The sequence below is a fragment of the Anomaloglossus baeobatrachus genome, chromosome 3 (assembly GCF_048569485.1).
Source record: "Anomaloglossus baeobatrachus isolate aAnoBae1 chromosome 3, aAnoBae1.hap1, whole genome shotgun sequence".
Taxonomy (NCBI): domain Eukaryota; kingdom Metazoa; phylum Chordata; class Amphibia; order Anura; family Aromobatidae; genus Anomaloglossus; species Anomaloglossus baeobatrachus.
Window position 1 is genome coordinate 215,621,839 of NC_134355.1, and position 24,141 is coordinate 215,645,979.

The 24,141-nt window shown below is 42.8% G+C and overlaps 1 protein-coding gene across 7 annotated transcripts in view; it reads left to right on the top strand.

Annotated features, from left to right (window-relative positions):
* AFDN (afadin, adherens junction formation factor) overlaps positions 1 to 24,141 on the top strand; it is a 1,370,646-nt gene that overhangs the window by 784,647 nt on the left and 561,858 nt on the right. For all 7 annotated transcript variants that reach the window (XM_075339717.1, XM_075339721.1, XM_075339720.1 and 4 more), the window contains exon 21: positions 9,361 to 9,464. In XM_075339717.1, the coding sequence (XP_075195832.1) occupies positions 9,361 to 9,464 (104 nt within the window). The remainder of the gene's footprint in view (positions 1 to 9,360; positions 9,465 to 24,141) is intronic.

Consider the following 24,141-nt stretch of genomic DNA (forward strand, 5'->3'; position numbering starts at 1 on the left):
TTGCAGATACTGGTGAATTCCTATATTTGATTTTTGGTTTGCCCTGATCGGCAAAAAAAGAAAAAGACTGTTACCGTCTCACTTCTTCCTTAAAATTGCATCATCCACAGTGAAGGCTAAAATTATATTAGGCTTGCCCAATGTCATAATGCCTTTCAGCTATTAAGCAGGGACTGTGACAGGCACTTTAAAAGAGAGCAGGGAGAGCAGTGGAATTTTAGGGATTTACAGCCTAGGTATAGGTGGTCAGGGCATACAGCTCATGTAATTTACTACTTAAACAATGAAGAGCATAGAAAATGGAGTTGTAATGTCTCTGAATAAATATACAAATACAAGTGTTACTCTGCAGGTTCATAATCACCTTTATGTGACGAGCAGTTTATTGGATCATGATACACTGCAACACAACACCTTAACACTATAATTTTCTCCCCGTTTTTGCTCTATAAACATGGAAAGCTGTATAACTCCCAATTTTCCCACTGAAGAAAAATATTGAAACCAAGTATTGTCTGTTAGGGAAGGTGTGCTTCTTGGCTTATGAGACTCAATGAAATACTGAACCAATCTGAAGGACCATTGTAAAATTTAAACAAGTTTCTGCATGAATCCGTCACAAGATTCACCTTCAGTATATTAATATGTCATCAAAATCAAGATTTGAGTATTTGAGAATGATATGGAATGTTTCTACTCCACAAAAATCATCAGGAACACTGGAACTTGCATTGAGTTTTTGGAACAGATCCTAATCCTCCTCATAATCTCAAAACTAAGTTTTGAGAATGTTAATTTTAAAAGGAAGCAGGTTATGTATTGCTGCATGATCAGAACCATCATCACTTCAGGAATGCAGCACCAGTAATTCAATTGTTACATGAATGCAATGCCAGGACCATTGTCAGTACATGAATGCAACATCAGAATCAAGCTCAATACATGAATGCAGCGCCACAACCACCATCAGAACATGAATACTATGTTTGAACCACCATGCATACATAACCAGAAGTACTGGGAGTACAGGAATACATTACCAAGCTTAGTACAGTGAAGATTTTCAGTTTCAGGTCAGCTCATTTACATTTGTATTGCGTGAACCAACATCAGACTGCGGACCAAACAAAAACCACAATACTGATGAGACATAGTTAATATCACAAATAAACATTTACATTCAGGTACCTTTGATTTGAAGTCCTTTACATCTCATTTGTATCAAGCGCTTTTGTCAAATTACAGACACCATGATGAGATTTTATGTCCAGAGCTGTTCTTTAGAGAATTTTATCTGCTCTGACCTTTTGCAGCACTTCATGAAATGGTACTTTTAAACATAAAAATATCATTATAATGCCCCATGAATGAAAAATATATATATACTATGCTGTGTCCCAGAGTAAATAAGTGCCCCTGCACAAAATATCCCACCCCTACTGCACTTCTCCAAAATATTCTCCCTGCCCACTGCACTGCTCCATAATGCTTCCCCCCCCCCCCCCCACACACACACACACACACACACTGGCCTTCTCCATAATGTTCCCCTCACATTTTCCCTCTGCATATTTCGCACTCTTCAAAGTATTCCTCCGTTGCCACGTAATATTTCCTCGCTCCTACTATAATCATCAGGATATTTAATCTTCGGCTCTTCCATGGAGTGCCTATGTTTCCCATCTCGTCCTTGCCACTTTTGGAGAACCTTATATTTGTATTCACTTTAGCAAAAACCTGGTGACAGATTTTCTTTATTAATCTGAAAGCAGCATAATGTAGAGACAGAGATCCTGATTCCAGTCATGTCACTTACTGGGCTGCTTATTGTAGTTTTGATAAAAGATCACTGTATAATCAGCAATAGATTATCATTAGAGGACTACTTGGTGTGCTGCCAGATAGTCCCGTATATTTGCTGCTAGATCTGCAGCAGAAAAAACATTAATCAAAATTACAGCAAACAGCTCAGTAAGTGACACATCGCTGGGATCAGTTTTTCTGTCTCTACATTATGCTGATCTCAGATGAGGTAGTAAAAACCTGTTGACAGATTCCCTTTAAGTAAATAAACTGCAAGTCGCTGGATCCTGACTAAAACGCACGCAAATACATGTCAACACATGTTGACGCGAGTCCATTGCAAATGTATTGAAATTAAAACGCATTTGTACTGGATCCGTTTTTGCGGTAAAAAATCCGTTCAGGGCACATGTTTAAAAAAACGTAGTGTGAAAGCAGCCTAAGGCTATGTGCCCACGGCACTATGTACCCGCCGATATATCCGCAGGTACGGCCGCAGGTTTCCTGCAGCTGATCCCCGGAATCCGCAGCTATACATAGCTGCGGGATTCCAGCAAAATAGCTGCGGGAAACCTGCGGACATTCATGCGACTGACCTGCGGAAGTCCCGGCCTCTATCTCCATAGTGGAGGGCCGGGATTTCCGCAGGTATTTCCGCAGGAATAATTGACATTCAGTTATGTGCAGCTGCGGGACATCCGCAAAATATTCCACATCCGCACATACCGCAGCATGGACACAGCACTCCCCATGTCCCATAGGATAACATGGAGAGTGTCTGTACTTGCTAAAATCTGCGGATTTATCTAGAAATTCCAGATAAATCTGCAGGTTTTCCACAGCAAATTCCACGGTTAGTGTCCCATGGACACACAGCCTAAGACTGAAGAGACTGCTTACGTCAGCTGTACCTGACTGTCTGCCCACTTCCAGCTGGGCATCTACTCCCTGTTCATCATGTCATCTATAAACTTTTTTTGTAGTGCTATAGTGGAATACTACTGCCTTTACTGATCCTACTTTTCCAGTCACTTGTATCTCTGGATAATTACCTTTGGTAAGAATGTATATAACTTATTATAGTAATGTGATATCATATGGTCATTATATATACCTTCTATTCCCTATACTGCTTTAATTTTCTGTAATTTGCTTTAGTGTTCTGTATTGTCATTTTATTTCTTTTATCCCTCTTGTATTTCCATATCTAGATCAATATTAACTCTAGAATTATTACACACTTGATCATTGTTTCTAAGCCCCCAGGGGATCAATAATATTAATATTGCATGTACGTTGTGTCACACTGCACTAGGAAGATACTAAAGTCACCAGCAATGTAACTTCAGAGTGCAGTTAGCGGGCAAACCAGCAAAGTAGTCAACACACAGAGTCAGTAGCAGGAGGTCAAGACACTTCACAGGGATATGCAAATTGGGGTCAGGTGATAGCCGAGGTTCAGAAGCAAGAGGTCACAGATATAGCAGAAGGGAGAGGAGGAGGCCAGAGTCAGGAACATGAATACAGGTCAGATGCCGGGAAATCAAACTACAGACAAGGGAGGAGGGCAAGCAGGTCGGAACCGGGATAAGACAGACTGGGATGAATAGTAAGGGACTGAGATGGGAGGACAATCAAAGGGAGACACGAGTCAGAACTCACTGGAGCCAGAAACACACTGAGGAGCATAGAATATTACTGGCGCAAAACTGGAGGTGCAGCGCCAAGATATAGCGTCCCGGGAGCAGGAACGAGGCAAGGAGGAATTAACCCTTGATATAACCAGACTGGAGTTAGGGGTAGCCACAGTGGAAGCCAGCCTGGATCATGACACGTTGCTGTTAAAAATAGGATTTGACGTAAAATATGCTTAGCCAGTATATAATGATTGAAGAAAAATATAGGTGTAAAATCATATGTGGGTTTATTCAATAAAGGTTAAAGTCATTACAGAAAAATAATGTTTTGGCTTTAGTTAGTTAAGAGAGAAAAAGATAAGAAGATAGAGAAAAAGAGTCCATTTATCTTACATAGCTGTGATGTTATGGCAAGCCGTCTTCTCTCTGGTTCGTCTGGTTGAGAATCGTCCCATTCTACCCTATGAAATGTGGTCCAACTTAAATACAATTAACCACACCCTCTGATTCTCCTTGTCTCTTTAAATGGTCTTAAACATCATTTTAAGAACTCAATATCATTTTTAGCTATGGCATTATGTCAGTCTCACGTGGTCCAAAATCTGCAGAGTAAGTGTCATGCGCAGTACAGATTACTAAAACCAACCATTTTACCCTTAACCATAGAATGTATAGAACTCTTTGAGGCTTGCTGACCTTAGACCTTAGTGTAATACTTAGAAGGGACTCAATGCTAATTTCAGATCTTTGCTCAAATACCAGATAGAAAAGTAGCACTGAGCTGTCAGCTTAGCTTTGATTTAACAATGTCAGATGCTAGTCAGAAGTTCTTCAACTCACACATTTACACACGTCTAAGGGATGAGGCTAATCATACAAGCTAAGGCCTGGATGCAGAGATATACGGTACTATGAAACAAATATTCATAATAAATTATCTATTTTACAGTTGCTTATGTTACATATCATTTCCAATAAAACATTTTTTAAACTAAAAAGAAAAAAAAAGACTATTCAAATCTGGTATTGCCAGAATCATCCTATTATAAAGAATTGTGTTAGCAGGTCATTTTTACTGCACAATACAATACAATACTGTAACAAAAAAAACCTGAGAAACAATTTTGATTTCTCTGTCGCTTCATATAGGGGGACACAGGAAACCATGGATATATGCTGCAGCTACTAGGAGATTACTGTAGGCAAAAATAAAAGTTAACTGCTCCTGCGCACTATATAACCACCTTCTGGTAGGAAGCTTTACAGTTTTTTTGCTTAGTGTCAGCAGGAGTTGGACACAGGGCTTTTTCTCAGCCCCAGTTTTTTCCACAATTGCTGGGTTTTTTTGCACTAATTTTTTCTTCTTTTCTATTGCAGAAAACAATCATCTTGTCAGGGTAACATAGTGTAATGAGTCACTGTAAACCCACCTAGAGACCGAGCGCACAGGATGAAACAGTCACACTGTTGTCGCACAGGTCTGGAACACAGGATCATATTACACTAACACGTTGTCGATTAGTGTTTGGACAGGGAGGCATAAAAATCCTAGCAATAAGTCTCCAGCCCGCTCGACCACCATAGCAACATGCGGCCATGAGACAGAAGAGGACAGTCAAGGAACAGAGGTACCAAGTGTCAGGCTGCCACCAGGTGGAGCTGGAGCCCTGCAGGGAAAGACACTACACGGAGCTGAATAAGCAAGGAGTCTACCTCCTTCAGAAAAATGAAACGCTCACCAATCCTCTACTCAGATCACAAGGAATTCCAAGATGAAGATAGAAAATGGGGACAACCTGACAGACGTTTTAAATGTAGAGGATGCATGGACATCCTGTATCCTTTCCCCTCAGAGGTCTTAAAAAAAATAGACCAAAGCGCCTCATGTTGACCCGCCAGTTTCTCGTCTCTCCACTGGCACCTTACTTCTGATGTCAGACAGAGGTATCCTCAAAGATCCCACCAACAAACAAGTAAAATCTTTAACCAAGCCCGGATTTGAGGCAGTAATCACAGTTCTAGGTCCAGCATTCGCAGTATTATGGTGCGGCTGAGAGCTGGAGAGAACATGACAGCAGGAGTTGACATTGTGCTGGACGGGAGGAGGAAGCAGGGGTGGCGGTACCGGGAGGGGAGCTAGGAGCAGACATGGCGCCGGACGGTAGGTGCAAGCAAAGGTGGCGGTACCGTAGAGGAGCTGAGAGTGGACATTGCGCCGGAGCAGGGGTGGCGGAACCGGGAGAGGCGCTAGGAGCGGACATGGCGCAGGACGGGAGGTGGAACCAGGGGTGGCGGTCCCGGGAAGATGGGATGGTGGTAGGAGCGGACATCTTCACTCCTCTGTGTTTACCAACACAAGGAATGCTGGGTGAGTACAATCCTCTATCTGTACACGTGACTGTACTACCCACCCCTTGCGTTTATAGCTGCTTTTTTAGTCATAGAAACGCAATAAAATGCAGCTATAATTACAATTTGCATTTTTAATTGCGTTTTTGACCATCTCATTGAACTTAATGGGTGAAAAACGCAGTGAAAAACGCAAGAATAATTAACATGCTGCGTTTTTGTGGGCACCACAAAAACGCAGCTAAAAAAAATTGATGTGTGCAGACAGCGAAAATGAAAACTCATAGACTTTGCTGGTGAAGCAAAGTCATGCAGTTTTCTGAACAAAAACGCACTCGAAAAACGCACAAAAAGCTGTAAAAAACGCCTAGTGCGCACATAGCCTAATGTGGTGGCTACAGTCCCCACGCATTCTACAGGTTCATTCGTTCCTTCCTGTTCAATGGCTAGTGATCACGACAGACGCCAGCGTTACATGTTGCGAGGCTGTTTTCCAAAACCTCAACATTCAAGGTCATTGGGAGTTTTACGAAACCTCGCTATTGCTCAACATATTAAAGATTCAAGCCATCTACCTAGCACTTCTTCATTTTCAGTCGCTGCTCTCAAACTGACCAATCTGCATACAGTTGGACAATGCCATAGCTGTGGTGTACATAAATCACAAAGGAGGCACCAGGAGCCCGAGTGTCATGGCAGAAGTATCACGGATACTAACCTTGGCAGGGAACCATGTACCACAGATTTCAGCAGTTCACATACCAGAAGTAGAGAACTGGGCAACAGATTACCTAAGCCGCAAGGGTCTAGCATCGGGAGAATTGTCACTACACCCTGCAGTATTCAACCAAATATGCCAACATTAGGACAAGCCAGATGTTGACCTACTGGCATCCAGAAACAACAACTAGGTTCCCTGTTTTGTATTGAGAACACGCGATCTCCCTCACAGTGGCATTAGACGCTCTGGCAATCTCATGGACACAGTTCACACTAGCGTACCTGTTTCCTCCTCTTCCACTAATCCCCAGAATAGTAAAGAAAATCAAGGCAGAGGGCGTACCAGTCATTCTGATAGCACCAGACTTGCCAAGAAGGTCCTGGTACACAGAAATGATCAATATATTAGCGGACGCACCATTAAAACTTCTAGATCGTCAAGACCTTCTCTCCCAAAGCCCACTCTACTACCAGAATTCACGGTTTCTCAATTTATCAGAATGGCTGTTGAAGCCGCTGTTCTGAAGTGTCACGCTGTACAAAGAGCTGGTGACAGGTAGTACAGCGTATTCCCCACTAAGGTGGTAGAAATGTAGTGAAGGAGAGTCAAAGTAACACTGTAACAGAAGGGAGGCTAAAGTACAGCAGAGTAACTTCAGCAGGCAGTTCACAAGTGAATCACCAGGGGGCAATAGAGTAGTCAAGCAGTCAGGGTCTAGCCGGGAAGCTAAGTAAGTGCACAGGGGGGATCAAGATCAGGTCAGAAAACAGAACCGAGGTCGGATGCCGGGAGATCAGGTATGCAGAGAGGAACACAAAAGGCATAGGGAACAGAAGACAAGACCAGAGGGTGAGGGGAGACACAAACACGGGAAGAGGATAAACCTGGATGAGTAAACAAATGACAGGAACAGAAAGTCAGGGACTTGGACAGACGGACGAACAAGGGAGGGTACAGGCAGGGCATGGTAACTAGGAGTTAGATCAAACAGGAAAGCTCACCAGAGCAAAACTATAACCAGTGCTGGAATGCTGGTGCAATGCCCAGATATAGTGTTTCCTGAAACCGGAACGAGGCCAATAAGTGTTAACCCCTGACCTGACCAGGTCGGATCTGGGAAACTCTGGGGTGGGGAATACCAGTCCTGGATCATGACATAAAGGACTTAGGTTTATCAAACCATGAGAAAGGCAAGAAAATCTTCAACATCAAACATTTACCACTGAACCTGGAAAGCCTTTTTCTGTTGGTGTGAATCAAACAATGTTGCTCCTTTGTCATTCGCACTACTTAGTCTCCTAGCTTTCCAGTTAGTTAGATTCATGGCTAGGCCTTAGTTCCCTCAAAGGACAAATTCCTACACTGTCTATACTTTTTCAGAAAAATATAGCTTCTCTGTCTCAGGTCCAAACATTCCTACAGGGAGTAGCTCATTTTAGGCCCCCTTACCAACCACCGATAAAAACATGGGATCTAAATCTAGTCCTCAATGCTCCACAAAAGTCACCTTTCGATCCTATACAAGACATAATAATACTACTGCATACATGGAAAGTCACTTTCCTAGTAGCCATCACATCCATTCGTCAAGTGTTGGAACTGGCCGCACTTTAAAGTCGTGTCCCATATCTAATTATACATCAAGATAAGGTCGTACTATGACCAGTACCTACCTTCCTCCCCAAGGTAGACTCATTTTTTCACTTAAACGAGGAAATCAGCCCTCCCTTGTTTTGTCCGAAAACCTCTCATCTCAGAAAAAACAGCACTAAACAAACTCTACCTAGTCAGAGCAATACGCACATATCTTAACAGAACCAAGGACTTTAGATGATCAGACTCACTTTTTATAATTCCTGACGGATATCGCAAGGACCTAGCCGCTTCAATATCCAATATAGTTAAATGGAAGCGTTCTGTCATTTTAGAGTCATACCAACTAAAAGAAAAGACACCCCCTTCAGGAGTAAAGGCTCATTATACACGACTTCCCCCTTACAAGTTTGCAAAGCGGCCACGTGGTCCTCTCTTCACACTTTCCAGGTAATACAAAGTAAACACCTACTGCACAGCCAACACAAGCTTAGGCAGAAAGGTTTTACGGACGACACGTAATGTAAATCAATAACTTACTTTACTATCCAAGCTTTTTCCAACCCTAAGGGACTGCTTTGGAACATCCCATAGTTTTCTGGGTCCACCAATGAAGCGACAGAGAAAAGAAGATTTTGGGTACTCACCGTAAAATCTTTGAGTCTTCATTGGATGACACAGCGCCTACACTAATATATTTATGCACCTTCAAAGGCAAATATAAATTAACTAATTACTACAGCTACTTCTCCTACTACTTTATCACTAACTGAATAGCTTCCTACGAGAAGGTGGGTATATACAGCACAGGACGAGTTAACTTTTATTTTTGCTTAGTGTCACCTCCTAGTGGAAGCAGCATATACCCATGGTTTCCTGTGTCCTCCAATGAAGACTCCGAGAAAGAGATTTTACCATGAGTATCCAAAATCTTTTTCTTTTTTTTTTTTTTTACACTTACACCCTACCTGGATTTATTTCCCAATTTTTTAGTTTATTTGTAAAAGGAATGGTACAATTGAAAACCTAAAACTCTTTGGGTAAACGAAGGAGCCATCAATTTTTCATCAACTGAAAAATAAAAAAATGTTGTAGCTCTAGAAAGAAATGTAGGGAAAAAAATGCAACAAATAGTCATTTCTGAAGGGGTTATTGAAGTTTAATGATGCATTTAAAAAAAGTGAATGAGCTCTTCATGTTCCTACCTCTATAGACTTTACTTAGTGATGTCTTTTATGATTGTTGCTTTCCCTGCAGGCTACTGTAGACTTATTCCTTATACCCGTTCTCCTGGGATTTGGACAATTTACTTTGAAGGTGCTGACTATAACAATCATCTCCTGGCTGAAAACACAGACATGGTAATGTTGCTAGACTCATTTATCTATTTATTTAAAGGCATTGTCTCATTACAGCTTTTTATTTCATGTTTTAATAATTTTTTATTGAATCTTAAACATAGCATATAAGATACATAACACACATTTCCAAGATTTTCAGCATCATTTCAATGTAAGATAAGGATTTATTTACACATCAGTACCAGTATGTCAAAACCAGGAGTGTCTCATAAACACAAAACAGGTGTCAATCTTTCAATTACTGTTTTTCTTTCTACTTTCTACTCCTGGCATCCAAAAATATGGACATGTGAATGAGGCCTTAAGACTATAGTTGATTCTGAGGTATTTGTACGAGTCTGAAGTTCAGACCAAAACCAGAGTTCTATTATAACTGCTAACCAAAAAAGGGGGAGAGGGATGAGAACAGGGCACAAACAATGTAAAATGGGAGGGGGAAAATACTAAAAAAGATGAGTCTGGGAGGCAAAAAGATGGGGAAGTGAGGCCCACCGTGCAAAACAGTGACAATATACTATCAGCATTTTTCTATCAAATATTTAAACTCTGAGGAGTTTTGAAGTAAGATCCGTAACTGCCAATCTCATGTGAATTTGCTCAGCTTGCTTAGGTCTTACGGTTTTACCTCCCTCTGATGTTTTACTTGTTTCCCTTCATACAATGCTATCACCTAGATTCTAATTAGGTTGAAGGGTTTGTATTTGGCTTTCTTTTACGGCATGAGAATTCCCAAGAGATGGTTCTCCTTTAAGCAGTTAGCGCTCGCTCACACTTGCGTATAACTCGGATGGATTGCACTCGCTCAAATGTTAAACTATGGGGCAGTGCCGATCAGTGTTTTTCAATCAGCATAAGAAAAAAAAATCTTGCAGCGTATCTCCCAGCATGTGAACTTGTATAAGTCTATGGGTGTGTGTGAAACATTGGACTGCAATCGGATGATATCAGTAGAGTCTGATATACACAGAGACAAAAAATGAAGATGAAGAGTTTACTCTCTCCCTCTTCTCCGCTCATGTGAGATTCAGATCACAGTAAATGACACTTGGCTCACGCTCTGAGTTTGTTGAGTGTCATTAGCATATCGCATCTGATTCTCTCACATCAGATGATATACGCCAGTTTGAACATGGCCTTAACTCCTTTACAACCAAGGACATACCAATACATCCTTGGTCATGTCAGGGTAATCACCTCCAACTGCTGCGGCAAGCCGCCAGTGATCCCTGCACATGTCTGCTGATTTGAACAACAGATATATGGCGCTATCAGGCGCAAGTCAATCCACGATCCATCTGGGTCTGCTTGCCACTTAGATCGCACTGTCAAATGCGAACAGCGTGGTTTAAAAGTCTGCGGCAGGGAACACTCCATTCCCCGCCTCCATCGGCGGCCCCCTGACGCGATCACCGTGATCTAATGGTTTCCATGGTAGCAATAGGTCACGTGATAACCCGTTTCGCTATCATGACTTATTTCCTGTTAGAGCCGACAGGGTTCTGCTCTAACAGGAACGCTGCATTTTTGTTGATGAGAGCTGTGCAGCTCAACAGAAATGCACAGTCAATCAGACTGTGCAGTGATAAAGTCCCCTAGAGGAGGGACTATAGTAAAAAATAAAAATGTAAAAAAAAAAGTTTTTATACATATGAAAAAAATAAAAGTTCAAATCACCCCACATTCGCCCCATTGAAAATAAGTTAAAACAAAATAAAAAAAAAATTTTGATATCACCATGATGAGTAATGCCCAATCTATCAAAGTATAAAGCCAAATAATCTGATCGGTACACAATGTAGCGAGAAAAAAAAAATGCAAACATTATTTAAAATGCAATAACTGGCGATCAAAAAGTAACATCCGCACAAAAATGGTATAATTAAAATGCCAGCTCAAGATGCAAAAAATAAGCCACAGATTCTGAAAAATGAGAACACTACAGGTCTCAGAAAATGGCGCAAAAGCGCAATTCTTTTTTTGGACAAACTTCTGAATTTTTTTAACCCTTTAGATAAAAATATACATTTTGGTATCTACTCAGTTGTATTCCCCAGAGACATCATATGGACACATCAGGTTTACCATAAAGTGAACAGAGTGAATAAAATATCCCAAAAACAATCATACAATTGCACTTTTTTTTGCAATTTCACCACCCTTGGATTTGTTTTCACATTTTTCAGTACACTATATGGTGAAACTAATGGTTTCATTAAACAGTACAACTTGTCCCACAAAAAACAAGCCCTCATATGGCTATATTGATGGAAAAATAAAAAAAAGTTACGGCTCTTGGAAGAGGGGGAACAAAATAAACAAAGACTAAAAACGGAAAAAAAAAACGGGGGTGAAGGGGTTAAAGGTAATATGTTAGCAAGTTTAAATCCCTTAGTAATTTATGTGCTTATGTTGGTAATTGAAAAATAAATGCATTGATTATTTATTACCATTGCATTATTCTGTCAAAATCCAAACATTTTCTATCCATGTAACTGAAGCATTAGGTGCTTTGTCCCAGGTCATGTTCCTACTTAGTGAGATGTAACATGGAACTTCTGGTGTAGATAGGGGTGCTTCGGTAGGTTCCGAATACGTAATAGAGAGATCAAGTAATCCGAGCACTCCCAAAAGTGTGAAAATAATTGCTTTTTATTAAACATTGACCTGAATCCAGTTATTGGTGATCAGAATATGGGGCAATAATTTAGAGAATATGAGGAATAAAACATGATTGGAGCAGTTGACCATCTATGTATGGGGAAGGAATCAAGAGCTGGGAGGCTGTCTGGAAGAAATCCAGAAACAGAAGACAAAAAGACAGAAAAAGCCAGAGATTAGCAAGGTATCACAGGTATTACCTCCATATTCACTACTCGCACTGTCTCTCTCTCCCCATATATTTCTCTCTTTCCTTTGTATCCCTATCTTTTTGTCTCTGCCTCTCTCCCTTTTTTTTTTTCACTCTCCCTTTCTTTCTGTCTTTCTTTTTTCTCTTTCCCTATCTTTTTCTCTATCTCTCTTTCTCTCTCCCCCTCTTCCCCTCCATTTTTTCCTGTCCCCTCCTCTTTCTTTAACTCTTTCCCCTCCCCCTTTTTTCTTTTTTTTTCCCCTTTTTTTTCTCTCCCCCTTTCCTTTTTTCCCCTTTTTTCCCCTCCCCCTCTCCCTCCTCCCGCTCCCTCTCTTTTCCTTTCCACCTCTCCTTGTTTGTCCTTCCCCTTCTCTCTATTTTTATTTTTCTTATGCCTCTTCCTTCTCTTTTTCATTCTTTCTTTTTTTCTTTTCTCTTTTCTGTCTTTTCTCTTCGCTCTTTTTTCTTCTTTCTTACACCCACATTTCATATCTCTACTAGTGATGGCCGATCCAGAACTGTAAAGTTCGGGGCTCGCACCGAACACATACAGTGCTGGCCAAAAGTATTGGCACCCCTGCAATTCTGTCAGATTAATACTCAGTTTCTTCTTGAAAATGATTGCAATCATAAATTCTTTGGTATTTTATCTTCATTTAATTTGCTTGCAATGAAAAAACACAAAAGAGAATGAAACAAAAATCAAATCATTGATCATTTTACACAAAACTCCAAAAATGGGCCAGACAAAAGTATTGGCACCCTTAGCCTAATACTTGGTTGCACAACCTTTAGCCAAAATAACTGCGAACAACCGCTTCCGGTAACCATCAATGAGTTTTCTTACAATGCTCTGCTGGAATTTTAGACCATTCTTCTTTGGCAAACTGCTCCAGGTCCCTGAGATTTTAAGGGTGCCTTCTCCAAACTGCCATTTTGAGATCTCTCCACAGGTATTCAATGGGATTCAGGTCTGGACTCATTGCTGGCCACTTTAGTAGTCTCCAGTGCTTTCTATCAAACCATTTTCTAGTGCTTATTGAAGTGTGTTTTGGGTCATTGTCCTGCCGGAAGACCCATGAGCTCTGAGGGAGACCCAGCTTGCTCACACTGGGCCCCTACATTATGCTGCAAAATTTGTTGGTAGTCTTCAGACTTCATAATGCCATGCACACAGTCAAGCAGTCCAGTGCCAGAGGCAGCAAAGCAACCCCAAAACATCAGGGAACCCCTGCCATGTTTGACTGTAGGGACCGTGTTCTTTTCTTTGAATGCCTTTTTTTTTTTTTTCCTGTAAACTCGATGTTGATGGCTTTTCCCAAAAAGCTCTACTTTTGTCTCATCTGACCAGAGAACATTCTTCCAAAATGTTTTAGGCTTTCTCAGGTAAGTTTTGGCAAACTCCAGCCTGTTTTTTTTTATGTCTCGGGGTAAGAATTGGGGTCTTCCTGGGTATCCTACCATATAGTCCCTTTTCATTCAGACACCGACAGATATTACGGGTTGACACTGTTGTACCCTCGGACTGCAGGGCAGCTTGAACTTGTTTGGATGTTAGTCGAGGTTCTTTATCCACCATCCGCACAATCTTGCGTTGAAATCTCTCGTCAATTTTTCTTTTCCTTCCACACCTAAGGAGGTTAGCCACTGTGCCATGGCCTTTAAACTTCTTGATGACACTGCACACCGTAGACACAGGAACTTTCAGGTCTTTGGAGATGGACTTGTAGCCTTGAGATTGCTCATGCTTCCTCACAATTTGGATTCTCAAGTCCTCAGACAGTTCTTTGGTCTTCTTTCTTTTCTCCATGCTCAATGTGGTACACACAAGGACACAGGAAAGAGGTAAAGTCAACTTTAATCCATGTCAACTGGCTGCAAGTGTGATTTAGTTATTAACAACACCTGTTAGCCGGATTGCCTAAGTTAAAGGTGCTGTTAATTACATAAATTAAAGAAGCATCACATGATTTTTCAAACCGTGCCAATACTTTTGTCTACCACCTTTTTTATGTTTGGTGTGGAATTATATCCAATTTGGCTTTGACATTTTTTTTTCTTTTTCATTGAAGACAAATTAAATGAAGATAATAATACCAAAGAATTTGTGATTGCAATCATTTTCAAGAAGAAACTGAGTATTCTCTGATAGAATTGCAGGGGTGCCAATACTTTTGGCCAGCACTGTAGTGATCGTGTACACGAGCTTTCCTGGGAAGTTCGTGTTACAGTTTGGACATTATTAAAAAACATTATGATCCTACTTATAGGTCCTGTGACGCAATCTGCAGACTTTGATTCCTGGACGCTTCTGCTTCCATGTCCGATCATTGTTGTGCCCCCAGTAAGCATCACTGACTAAAGGATCTTCCATGATTTCATAGCCATGTGACCAGTCTGGTGTAAATGTTGTACAGACACTTGGTTAGACTGGTCACATGGCTATGATGTCATGGCAGGTCCTGTTAACTTCCGGGGATATGCATTGCACTGCTTGTCACTCGGCAATATTCGACTGTTTTCGACCATGTTCGTGATGACCTCCGCGTTCACCCTAGTCTATGGCTCATGGATTCGATTGAACTTTGACTGTCACTGTGCGAGTCTCTCATCGCATCACCCGGTATGGCCGCACACTGTCATGACAGGAGCGGTCGGCTGCATGTATTTCCATGCAGCTGAGGTGCTCATGTCCGAAGAGTGTCAGTCCGTGCCGGATGATGCTGAATCGAGACTGCACGACTCATACGTAAGTGGAACTCCGGCCTCAGTGTCAGCCTGCTTCTCAGTCTGTATTGATGCTGTACGTGCAGAGTGATGAACCAGAGTTGACAATGCTCTACCTGTGGACTACACCAAAAGGTCACAAAATAACTATCTTTATTAGTATTTGATAAAAAGAGCATACATTAGATATTTAAATTATTTTTAAAAAACACAACCATTGGCTGGAAAGAGAAGGGTGTCTCAAATGAGGTAACCCGCAAACCACACGGTATGCAAAAAAGGGGTGTGTGTAAAAATTTAAAAAAGGATTAAAGTACAAAATTGATTAAACAGCAAGGGGAAATAAAGTGTCACGTGCTAAGAAGGGGTAACCTAACATTAAACAACATACAAACGCCTAATTGCTGCCATAATATGCTGCAGTGGTAATAACACTAAATTTTTACTCAAGTACGTGTGGAGCATGCACCAACCGAAATTATCAATAGTATGTGGCTATAATAAAATATATACTAACCACATGAGGTTGCAGGTATGCAGTGTAAGAGGGAACTGCTCCATAATATAATAGGTATCCATGATGCTAAATAGTCATATAAAGTCATGTAGAACCAGTAATAGATACAAAGTAAATATAGATAAATGAGTAGATTTACCAAAATATAGTTGGGGCACAAATCCAGGTGTGTGACACCCACCCCTAAATGCGCACGTTTCGGTGCCGTCTTCTTCAGAGCATATCATTTAAATATCTAATACATGCTCTTTTTATCGAATACTAATAAACATATTGTTATTTTGTGACCTTTTGTTCGTTTTTTCTTCTTCGGTACTGTTATGATTTTTTTCCAAATGGTCCTATTGGTTCTATATACCCCCACACCCATGATTATGAATATATTATAAATTACAGTTTTACTTATCCTGTGGGTTGTTGGTATGGGTGTTCTTCTCTAACAAAATTGGTGATTACTGTGGACTACATCAGACTAAGGATTTTTTTTTATAATAAAGATAGGCTCTAAATGTTTGTTTGTTTTTTTGTTTTATTTGTAATAAAAAATAAATTGTTTTTTTTCTACTGTTTACTTGAAATTCATGGTTGCCATGTCTAATTTGGCCGCTGAAAGAGCCGAGTAAAGCGCCTAGAAATGGCGCTAAGAAACAATGTGCCATTTCCAGGAGCGGCTGCGGATTTTAGCGTGGGGGCCCTGAACACTTGGGCCTTACCATGCTGAGAATCTTAGTCCCCAGCTGCTTGGTTTCACCTGGCTGGCAATCAAAATATAGCGGGAGCCCACAATTTTTTTTTTTAATTTATAGGCTTCCTGTATTTTAATTGCCAGCCAAGGTAAAGCCAGGCAGATGGGAGTTGCAGCCCGTAGCCGTCTGCTTTTTTTGCGCTGAGAATCAAAAACATTGCGGAGCGCTACATCATTTTTTGTAATGATTTCTTTTTATGCAACTATATAGCGTGTGTATGTATATGTATGTGTGTGTGTGTGTGTATATATATATATATATATATATATATATATATATATATATATATATATATATATATACATACTAGAAGGTGGCCCGATTCTACGCATCGGGTATTCTAGAATTTACGTATTGTGTAGTTCATGTATGATTTTTGTTATATATATATATATATATAGATATATAGATATATAGATGTTGTTGTGTGTAGTTACCAAGTGTTTGTATACGGCGCTGTACATGTTCTGGATGTTGTCTGGGTGTGATGGGGGGTGAGAGGGGTGTTGTTTGTGTGTTGCGTTGTTTGTGGAGCGCTGTGTGTCTGTAGCGTTGTGTGTGTGTTGCGCGGTTTGTGTGTGTGTGGTGTGTTTTGGGGGGAGGTATGTTTTGTGCAATGTGTGTGTTGTGCGGTATGTGCGTATATTTGTGTGTGCAGCGTTGTCTGTGTGTGTGGGTGTCTGTGTAGGGCAGTTGTTTGTGGTTCCCAGTGGGTGTGTGTGGTGTGTTGTGCAGTGCGCGTGTGTGTGTGTGTGTGTTGGGGAGAGGTGTGCACTTCCCATCGTGCTCCATCCCCCATGCAGCGCACTCCCCATCGTGCTCCATCCCCCATGCTGCGCACCCCCCATCGTGCTCCATCTCCCATCCTGCGCACTCCCAAACGTGCTCCATCCGCCATGCTGCGCACTCCCAAACGTGCTCCATCCGCCATGCTGCGCACTCCCAAACGTGCTCCTTCCGCCATGCTGCGCACTCCCCATCGTGCTCCATCCCCCATGCTGCGCACTCCCAAACGTGCTCCATCCGCCATGCTGCGCACTCCCCATCATGCTCCATCTCTCATGCTGCGCACTCCCAAACGTGCTCCATCCGCCATGCTGCGCACTCCCAAATGTGCTCCATCCGCCATACTCCGCTCTCCCCATCGTGCTCCATCCCCCATGCAGCGCACTCCCCATCGTGCTCCATATCCCATGCTGCGCACTCTCAAACGTGCTCCATCCGCCATGCTGCGCACTCCCAAACGTGGTCCATCCGCCATGCTGCGCACTCCCAAACGTGGTCCATCCGCCATGCTGCGCACTCCCAAACGTGCTCCATCCGCCATACTCCGCACTCCCCATCGTGCTGCATCCTCCATGCTGCGCACTCCCAAACGTGCTCCATCCGCCATGCTGCGCACTCCCAAACGTGCTCCATCCCCTATGCTGCGCACCCCCCATCGTGCTCCATCTCCCATCCTGCGCACTCCCAAACGTGCTCCATTCGCCATGCTGCGCACTCCCAAACGTGCTCCATCCCCCATGCTGCGCACTCCCCATCGTGCTCCATCCTCCATGCTGCGCACTCCCAAACGTGCTCCATCCGCCGTGCTGCGCACTCCCCATCGTGCTCCATCTCCCATGCTGCACACTCCCAAACGTGCTCCATCCGCCATGCTGCGCACTCCCAAACGTGGTCCATCCGCCATGCTGCGCACTCCCAAACGTGCTCCATCCGCCATACTCCGCACTCCCCATCGTGCTGCATACCCCATGCTGCGCACTCCCAAACGTGCTCCATCCGCCATGCTGCGCACTCCCAAACGTGCTCCAGCCGCCATGCTGCGCACTCCCAAACGTGCTCCATCTGCCATGCTGCGCACTCCCAAACGTGCTCCATCCGCCATGCTGCGCACTCCCAAACGTGCTCCATCCGCCATGCTGCGCACTCCCAAACGTGCTCCATCCGCCATGCTGCGCACTCCCAAACGTGCTCCATCCGCCATGCTGCGCACTCCCAAACGTGCTCCATCCGCCATGCTGCGCACTCCCAAACGTGCTCCATCCGCCATGCTGCGCACTCCCAAATGTGCTCCATCCGCCATGCTGCCCCAGCATCAGCCTCTCTGTCCCCAGCATCAGCCTCTCTGTCCCCAGCATCAGCCTCTCTGTCCCCAGCATCAGCCTCTCTGTCCCCAGCATCAGCCTCTCTGTCCCCAGCATCAGCCTCTCTGTCCCCAGCATCAGCCTCTCTGTCCCCAGCATCAGCCTCTCTGTCTTCAGCATCAGCCTCTCTGTCTCCAGCATCAGCCTCTCTGTCTCCAGCATCAGCCTCTCTGTCTCCAGCATCAGCCTCTCTGTCTCCAGCATCAGCCTCTCTGTCCCCAGCATCAGCCTCTGTCCCCAGCATCAGCCTCTGTCCCCAGCATCAGCCTCTCTGTCCCCAGCATCAGCCTCTCTGTCCCCAGCATCAGCCTCTCTGTCCCCAGCATCAGCCTCTCTGTCCCCAGCATCAGCCTCTCTGTCCCCAGCATCAGCCTCTCTGTCCCCAGCATCAGCCTCTCTGTCTCCAGCATCAGCCTCTCTGTCTCCAGCATCAGCCTCTCTGTCTCCAGCATCAGCCTCTCTGTCTCCAGCATCAGCCTCTCTGTCTCCAGCATCAGCCTCTCTGTCCCCAGCATCAGCCTCTCTGTCCCCAGCATCAGCCTCTCTGTCCCCAGCATCAGCCTCTCTGTCTCCAGCATCAGCCTCCCCATCCCAGCCTTCCCCAGGATCAGCCTCTCTCCTCCCAGCCTCCTCCAGCACGCCGTGCTCCTCTGCCGACACTCACAGATCCGATCGCATACACTCACCCCACACACACACACACCCACACCCGATCGCATATACTCACACACACCCGATCGCATACACTCACGCACACACACACTGACGATATTGCACATACGCGCTCATACTCACAACATGCGGAGATACCACATGCTTCTGGCCATGTGATCCTCCGGCAGGTCCTGGAAGCACACAGCACAGTATCGAGGCCGAGAAGCAAGCGATATCTCCGGATGCTGTGAGTATGTGGATGCGATGTGATGTATGTGTGAGGTGTGTGTGAGAGTGAGTGTAAGCCGGTGTACACTGGTAACTATGATACACATCGGGTAACTAAGGGACCTTAGTTACCCGATGTGTATAATGGTTACCAGCGTTCACGGGCTCCGTCAAGATCCCAGCATCGCAAGGTTATGTCTGGCGCTGCTGGGATCCTGACGGAGCCGGTGTAGAAGCAAGCGATATCCCAGGATGTTGTGAGTGTGTGGATGTGATGTGTGAGGTGTGTGTGAGTGTGATGTGATGTGTGTGTGTACTCACCTGGGAGTCGGAGCTACGTGTCAGTTGGGCCAGAGCGAGCGTGCATTGCGTGAGGGGGGCGGGGCCTGCAGAGAGCCGGGGCGAGAGGCCAATCCGTGTGGGGGGGCAGGGCCATGGTGAGCCCAGCGGCCAATCAGCTTTGTGTCACCGTAAGGACACAATGTCACCGGAAGGACACAATTTTGAAGCATGACAGACAGACAGACAGACAGAATAAGGCAATTATATATATATATATATATATATATATATATATATATATATATATATATATATATATATATTAGTCCCTGACAGAAGTTCTGTTATCCATGTTATGTAAATAAAAGCTTATAACCCCTGACTTTAAATTGTTTTCAGAAATTACTCTTTAAAAGCTGAAATCCTCCCAAATTTGGTTTAGGTTATGAAAATAAGGTTGCTGCAAAGCTTAAATATTGATCATTTAATGAACACAGAAAGGTCAGATTATGGCATGACAAAAGGTTTGTTGTCCACAGAAAATAATGTGAAATTCAAACATATAATTAACTTCTAATACAAAGATATGTTGCATAACATTGGTGAATGAAGTTGTGGTGCTATTAGAGCCATATTTATTGTGTGACTTCCATAAGCCTGAAGGACTGCATCCATGCGGTTCAACAATGATTCATACAATTTATTGATGAAGTCATCAGGAATAGCAAAGAATGCACTCTTACATGCCTACAGATTTCATATAGATTATTTGGTTTTGTCTTCCAAGCTTCCTCTTTCATCCTACCCCAAATATGCTCAATGATGTTCATGTCTGGTGACTGGGCTGGCCAATCCTTGAGCACCTTGATCTTCTTTGCCAGGAGGAACTTTTTTGTAGATGGATGTATGAGATGGAGCACCATCCTGCTGCAGAATTAGACTCCTTTTATGATTGGGAATGTAAGAGGTAGCTAATACTTATTTTAAGCTATTGATATTGCCTTCCACCTTGCAAATGTTTCGCACACCCCCACACAGAATGTAACCCCAGACCATGATCTTTCCACCACCAAACTTAACTGTTTCTGGATCCATACAGGCTCCAGTAGTTCTCCTGCAGTATTTGCGGCAGCTGAGGTGTAATTCAACTGAAGATTCATCAAAGAAATCGACCTTCTGCCACTTTTCCAGCATCCATCTGTTTAGCAGGCTGTGGGACTTAGCAAATTCCACACAGTTTCTTAATTTCATTTTGTTTAGTGCTGGCTTCTGGGCACTGATTTGACCATGGAGGCCATTTCGAGACAGAATCCTACAAACTGTTCTAGTTGACACAGGGACTTGAGGTGACCAGGCCTTTTGGAGCTCTGCTGCAGTGGAAGAGAGGCATGCTTTGGATTTTCTAACCAACAAACGTTCCTCCTGAGCAGTTGTCTTGCGGGGTCTGCCGGACCTGGGCTTGTCATAAACATCTCCAGTCAATTCAAATCATTTTTTTAATTCTTTGTACTTGACGCTAATACACATTAAAGGTGCCAGCCACCTCTGCAGTGGATCTGGTCTTCTGCCTCTTGATAATCAAGGCTTTGGTCGCAGGGTGGATTTTTGGCATGTTGTCAAAGGTTAACATAGGTTGAAGTTGCAGTTCAAGTGAAGGTCTGGGGTGCTGGGTTTCTTTTTATACACACCCACTAATTAACCGATCATTTAGTGAGCATAGTGAGGATGTAAACTAGGATTAGGTGCATTATATGACAAGGCAACAAAACTTTTGTCTTGCCAAAATCTGACCTTTCTGTGATCATTAAATGATAAATATTTGCAACAACTTTATTTTCATAACCTAAACCAAATTTGGGAGGGTTTCAGCTTTCAAAAGAGTAATTTATGAAACCAATGGATGAATTTAAAGTCAGGTTATATGCTTTTATTTACATAACATGGATAAGCGACAGAACTTCTGTCAGGGACTGTATATCTATATATACAGTACAGACCAAAAGTTTAGACTCACCTTCTCATTCAAGCAGTTTTTTTTATTTTCATGACCCTAAAAATTGTAGATTCACGTTGAAGACCTCAAAACTATGAATGAAAACATGTGGAATGAAATACTTAACAAAAAAACTGTGAAACAACTGAAAATATGTCTTATGTTCTAGGTTCTTCAAAGTAGCCACCTTTTGCTTTGATTACTGCTTTGCTCACTCTTGGCATTCTCTTGATGAGCTTCAAGAGGTAGTCACCAGAAATGTTTTTTTAACAGTCTTGAAGGAGTTCCCAGAAATGCTTAGCAGGTGGTCCTTTTGCCTTCACTCTGCGGTCCAGCTCACCCCAAACCATCTCGATTGGGTTCAGGTCTGGTGACGTGGAGGCCAGGTCATCTGGCGTAGCATCCCATCACTCTCCTTCTTAGTCAAATAGCCCTTACACGGCCTGGAGGTGTGTTTGGGGTCATTGTCCTGTTGAAAAATAAATGATGGTCCAACTAAACGCAAACCGGATGGAATAGCATGCCGCTGCAAGATGCTGTGGTAGCCATGCTTGTTTAGTATGCCTTAAATTTTGAATAAATTCCCAACAGTGTCACCAGGAAAGCAACCCCACACCATCACACCTCCTCCTTCATGCTTCACGGTGAGAACAAGGTATGTAGAGTCCATCTGTTCACCTTTTCTACAAAGACACGGTAGTTGGATCCAAAGATCTCAAATTTGGACTAATCAGACCAAAGCACAGATTTCCACTGGTCTAATGTCCATTCCTTGTGTTGTTTAGCCCAAACAACAGCAGCTATTTTACCATGAAGGACTGCTGCACAAAGTCTCCTCTTAATAGTTGTTCTAGAGATGAGGTGTGTCCAAACTTTTGGTCAGTACTATATTTATATATATACATATATATATATATATATATATATACATATATATATATATATATATATATATATATATATATATATATATATATATACATATATACATATATACATATATACAGTTAGGTCCAGAAATATTTGGACAGTGACACAATTTTCGCGAGTTGGGCTCTGCATGCCACCACATTGGATTTGAAATGAAACCTCTACAACAGAATTCAAGTGCAGATTGTAACGTTTAATTTGAAGGTTTGAACAAAAATATCTGATAGAAATTGTAGGAATTGTACACATTTCTTTACAAACACTCCACATTTTAGGAGGTCAAAAGTAATTGGACAAATAAACCAAACCCAAACAAAATATTTTTATTTTCAATATTTTGTTGCGAATCCTTTGGAGGCAATCACTGCCTTAAGTCTGGAACCCATGGACATCACCAAACGCTGAGTTTCCTCCTTCTTAATGCTTTGCCAGGCCTTTACAGCCGCAGCCTTCAGTTCTTGCTTGTTTGTGGGTCTTTCCGTCTTAAGTCTGGATTTGAGCAAGTGAAATGCATGCTCAATTGGGTTAAGATCTGGTGATTGACTTGGCCATTGCAGAATGTTCCACTTTTTTGCACTCATGAACTCCTGGGTAGCTTTGGCTGTATGCTTGGGGTCATTGTCCATCTGTACTATGAAGCGCCGTCCGATCAACTTTGTGGCATTTGGCTGAATCTGGGCTGAAAGTATATCCCGGTACACTTCAGAATTCATCCGGCTACTCTTCTCTGCTGTTATGTCATCAATAAACACAAGGGACCCAGTGCCATTGAAAGCCATGCATGCCCATGCCATCACGTTGCCTCCACCATGTTTTACAGAGGATGTGGTGTGCCTTGGATCATGTGCCGTTCCCTTTCTTCTCCAAACTTTTTTCTTCCCATCATTCTGGTACAGGTTGATCTTTGTCTCATCTGTCAATAGAATACTTTTCCAGAACTGAGCTGGCTTCATGAGGTGTTTTTCAGCAAATGTAACTCTGGCCTGTCTATTTTTGGAATTGATGAATGGTTTGCATCTAGATGTGAACCCTTTGTATTTACTTTCATGGAGTCTTCTCTTTACTGTTGACTTAGAGACAGATACACCTACTTCACTGAGAGTGTTCTGGACTTCAGTTGATGTTGTGAACGAGTTCTTCTTCACCAAAGAAAGTATGCGGTGATCATCCACCACTGTTGTCATCCGTGGACGCCCAGGCCTTTTTGAGTTCCCAAGCTCACCAGTCAATTCCTTTTTTCTCAGAATGTACCCGACTGTTGATTTTGCTACTCCAAGCATGTCTGCTATCTCTCTGATGGATTTTTTCTTTTTTTTTCAGCCTCAGGATGTTCTGCTTCACCTCAATTGAGAGTTCCTTAGACCGCATGTTGTCTGGTCACAGCAACAACTTCCAAATGCAAAACCACACACCTGTAATCAACCCCAGACCTTTTAACTACTTCATTGATTACAGGTTAACGAGGGAGACGCCTTCAGAGTTAATTGCAGCCCTTAGAGTCCCTTGTCCAATTACTTTTGGTCCCTTTAAAAAGAGGAGGCTATGCATTACAGAGCTATGATTCCTAAACCCTTTCTCCGATTTGGATGTGAAAACTCTCATATT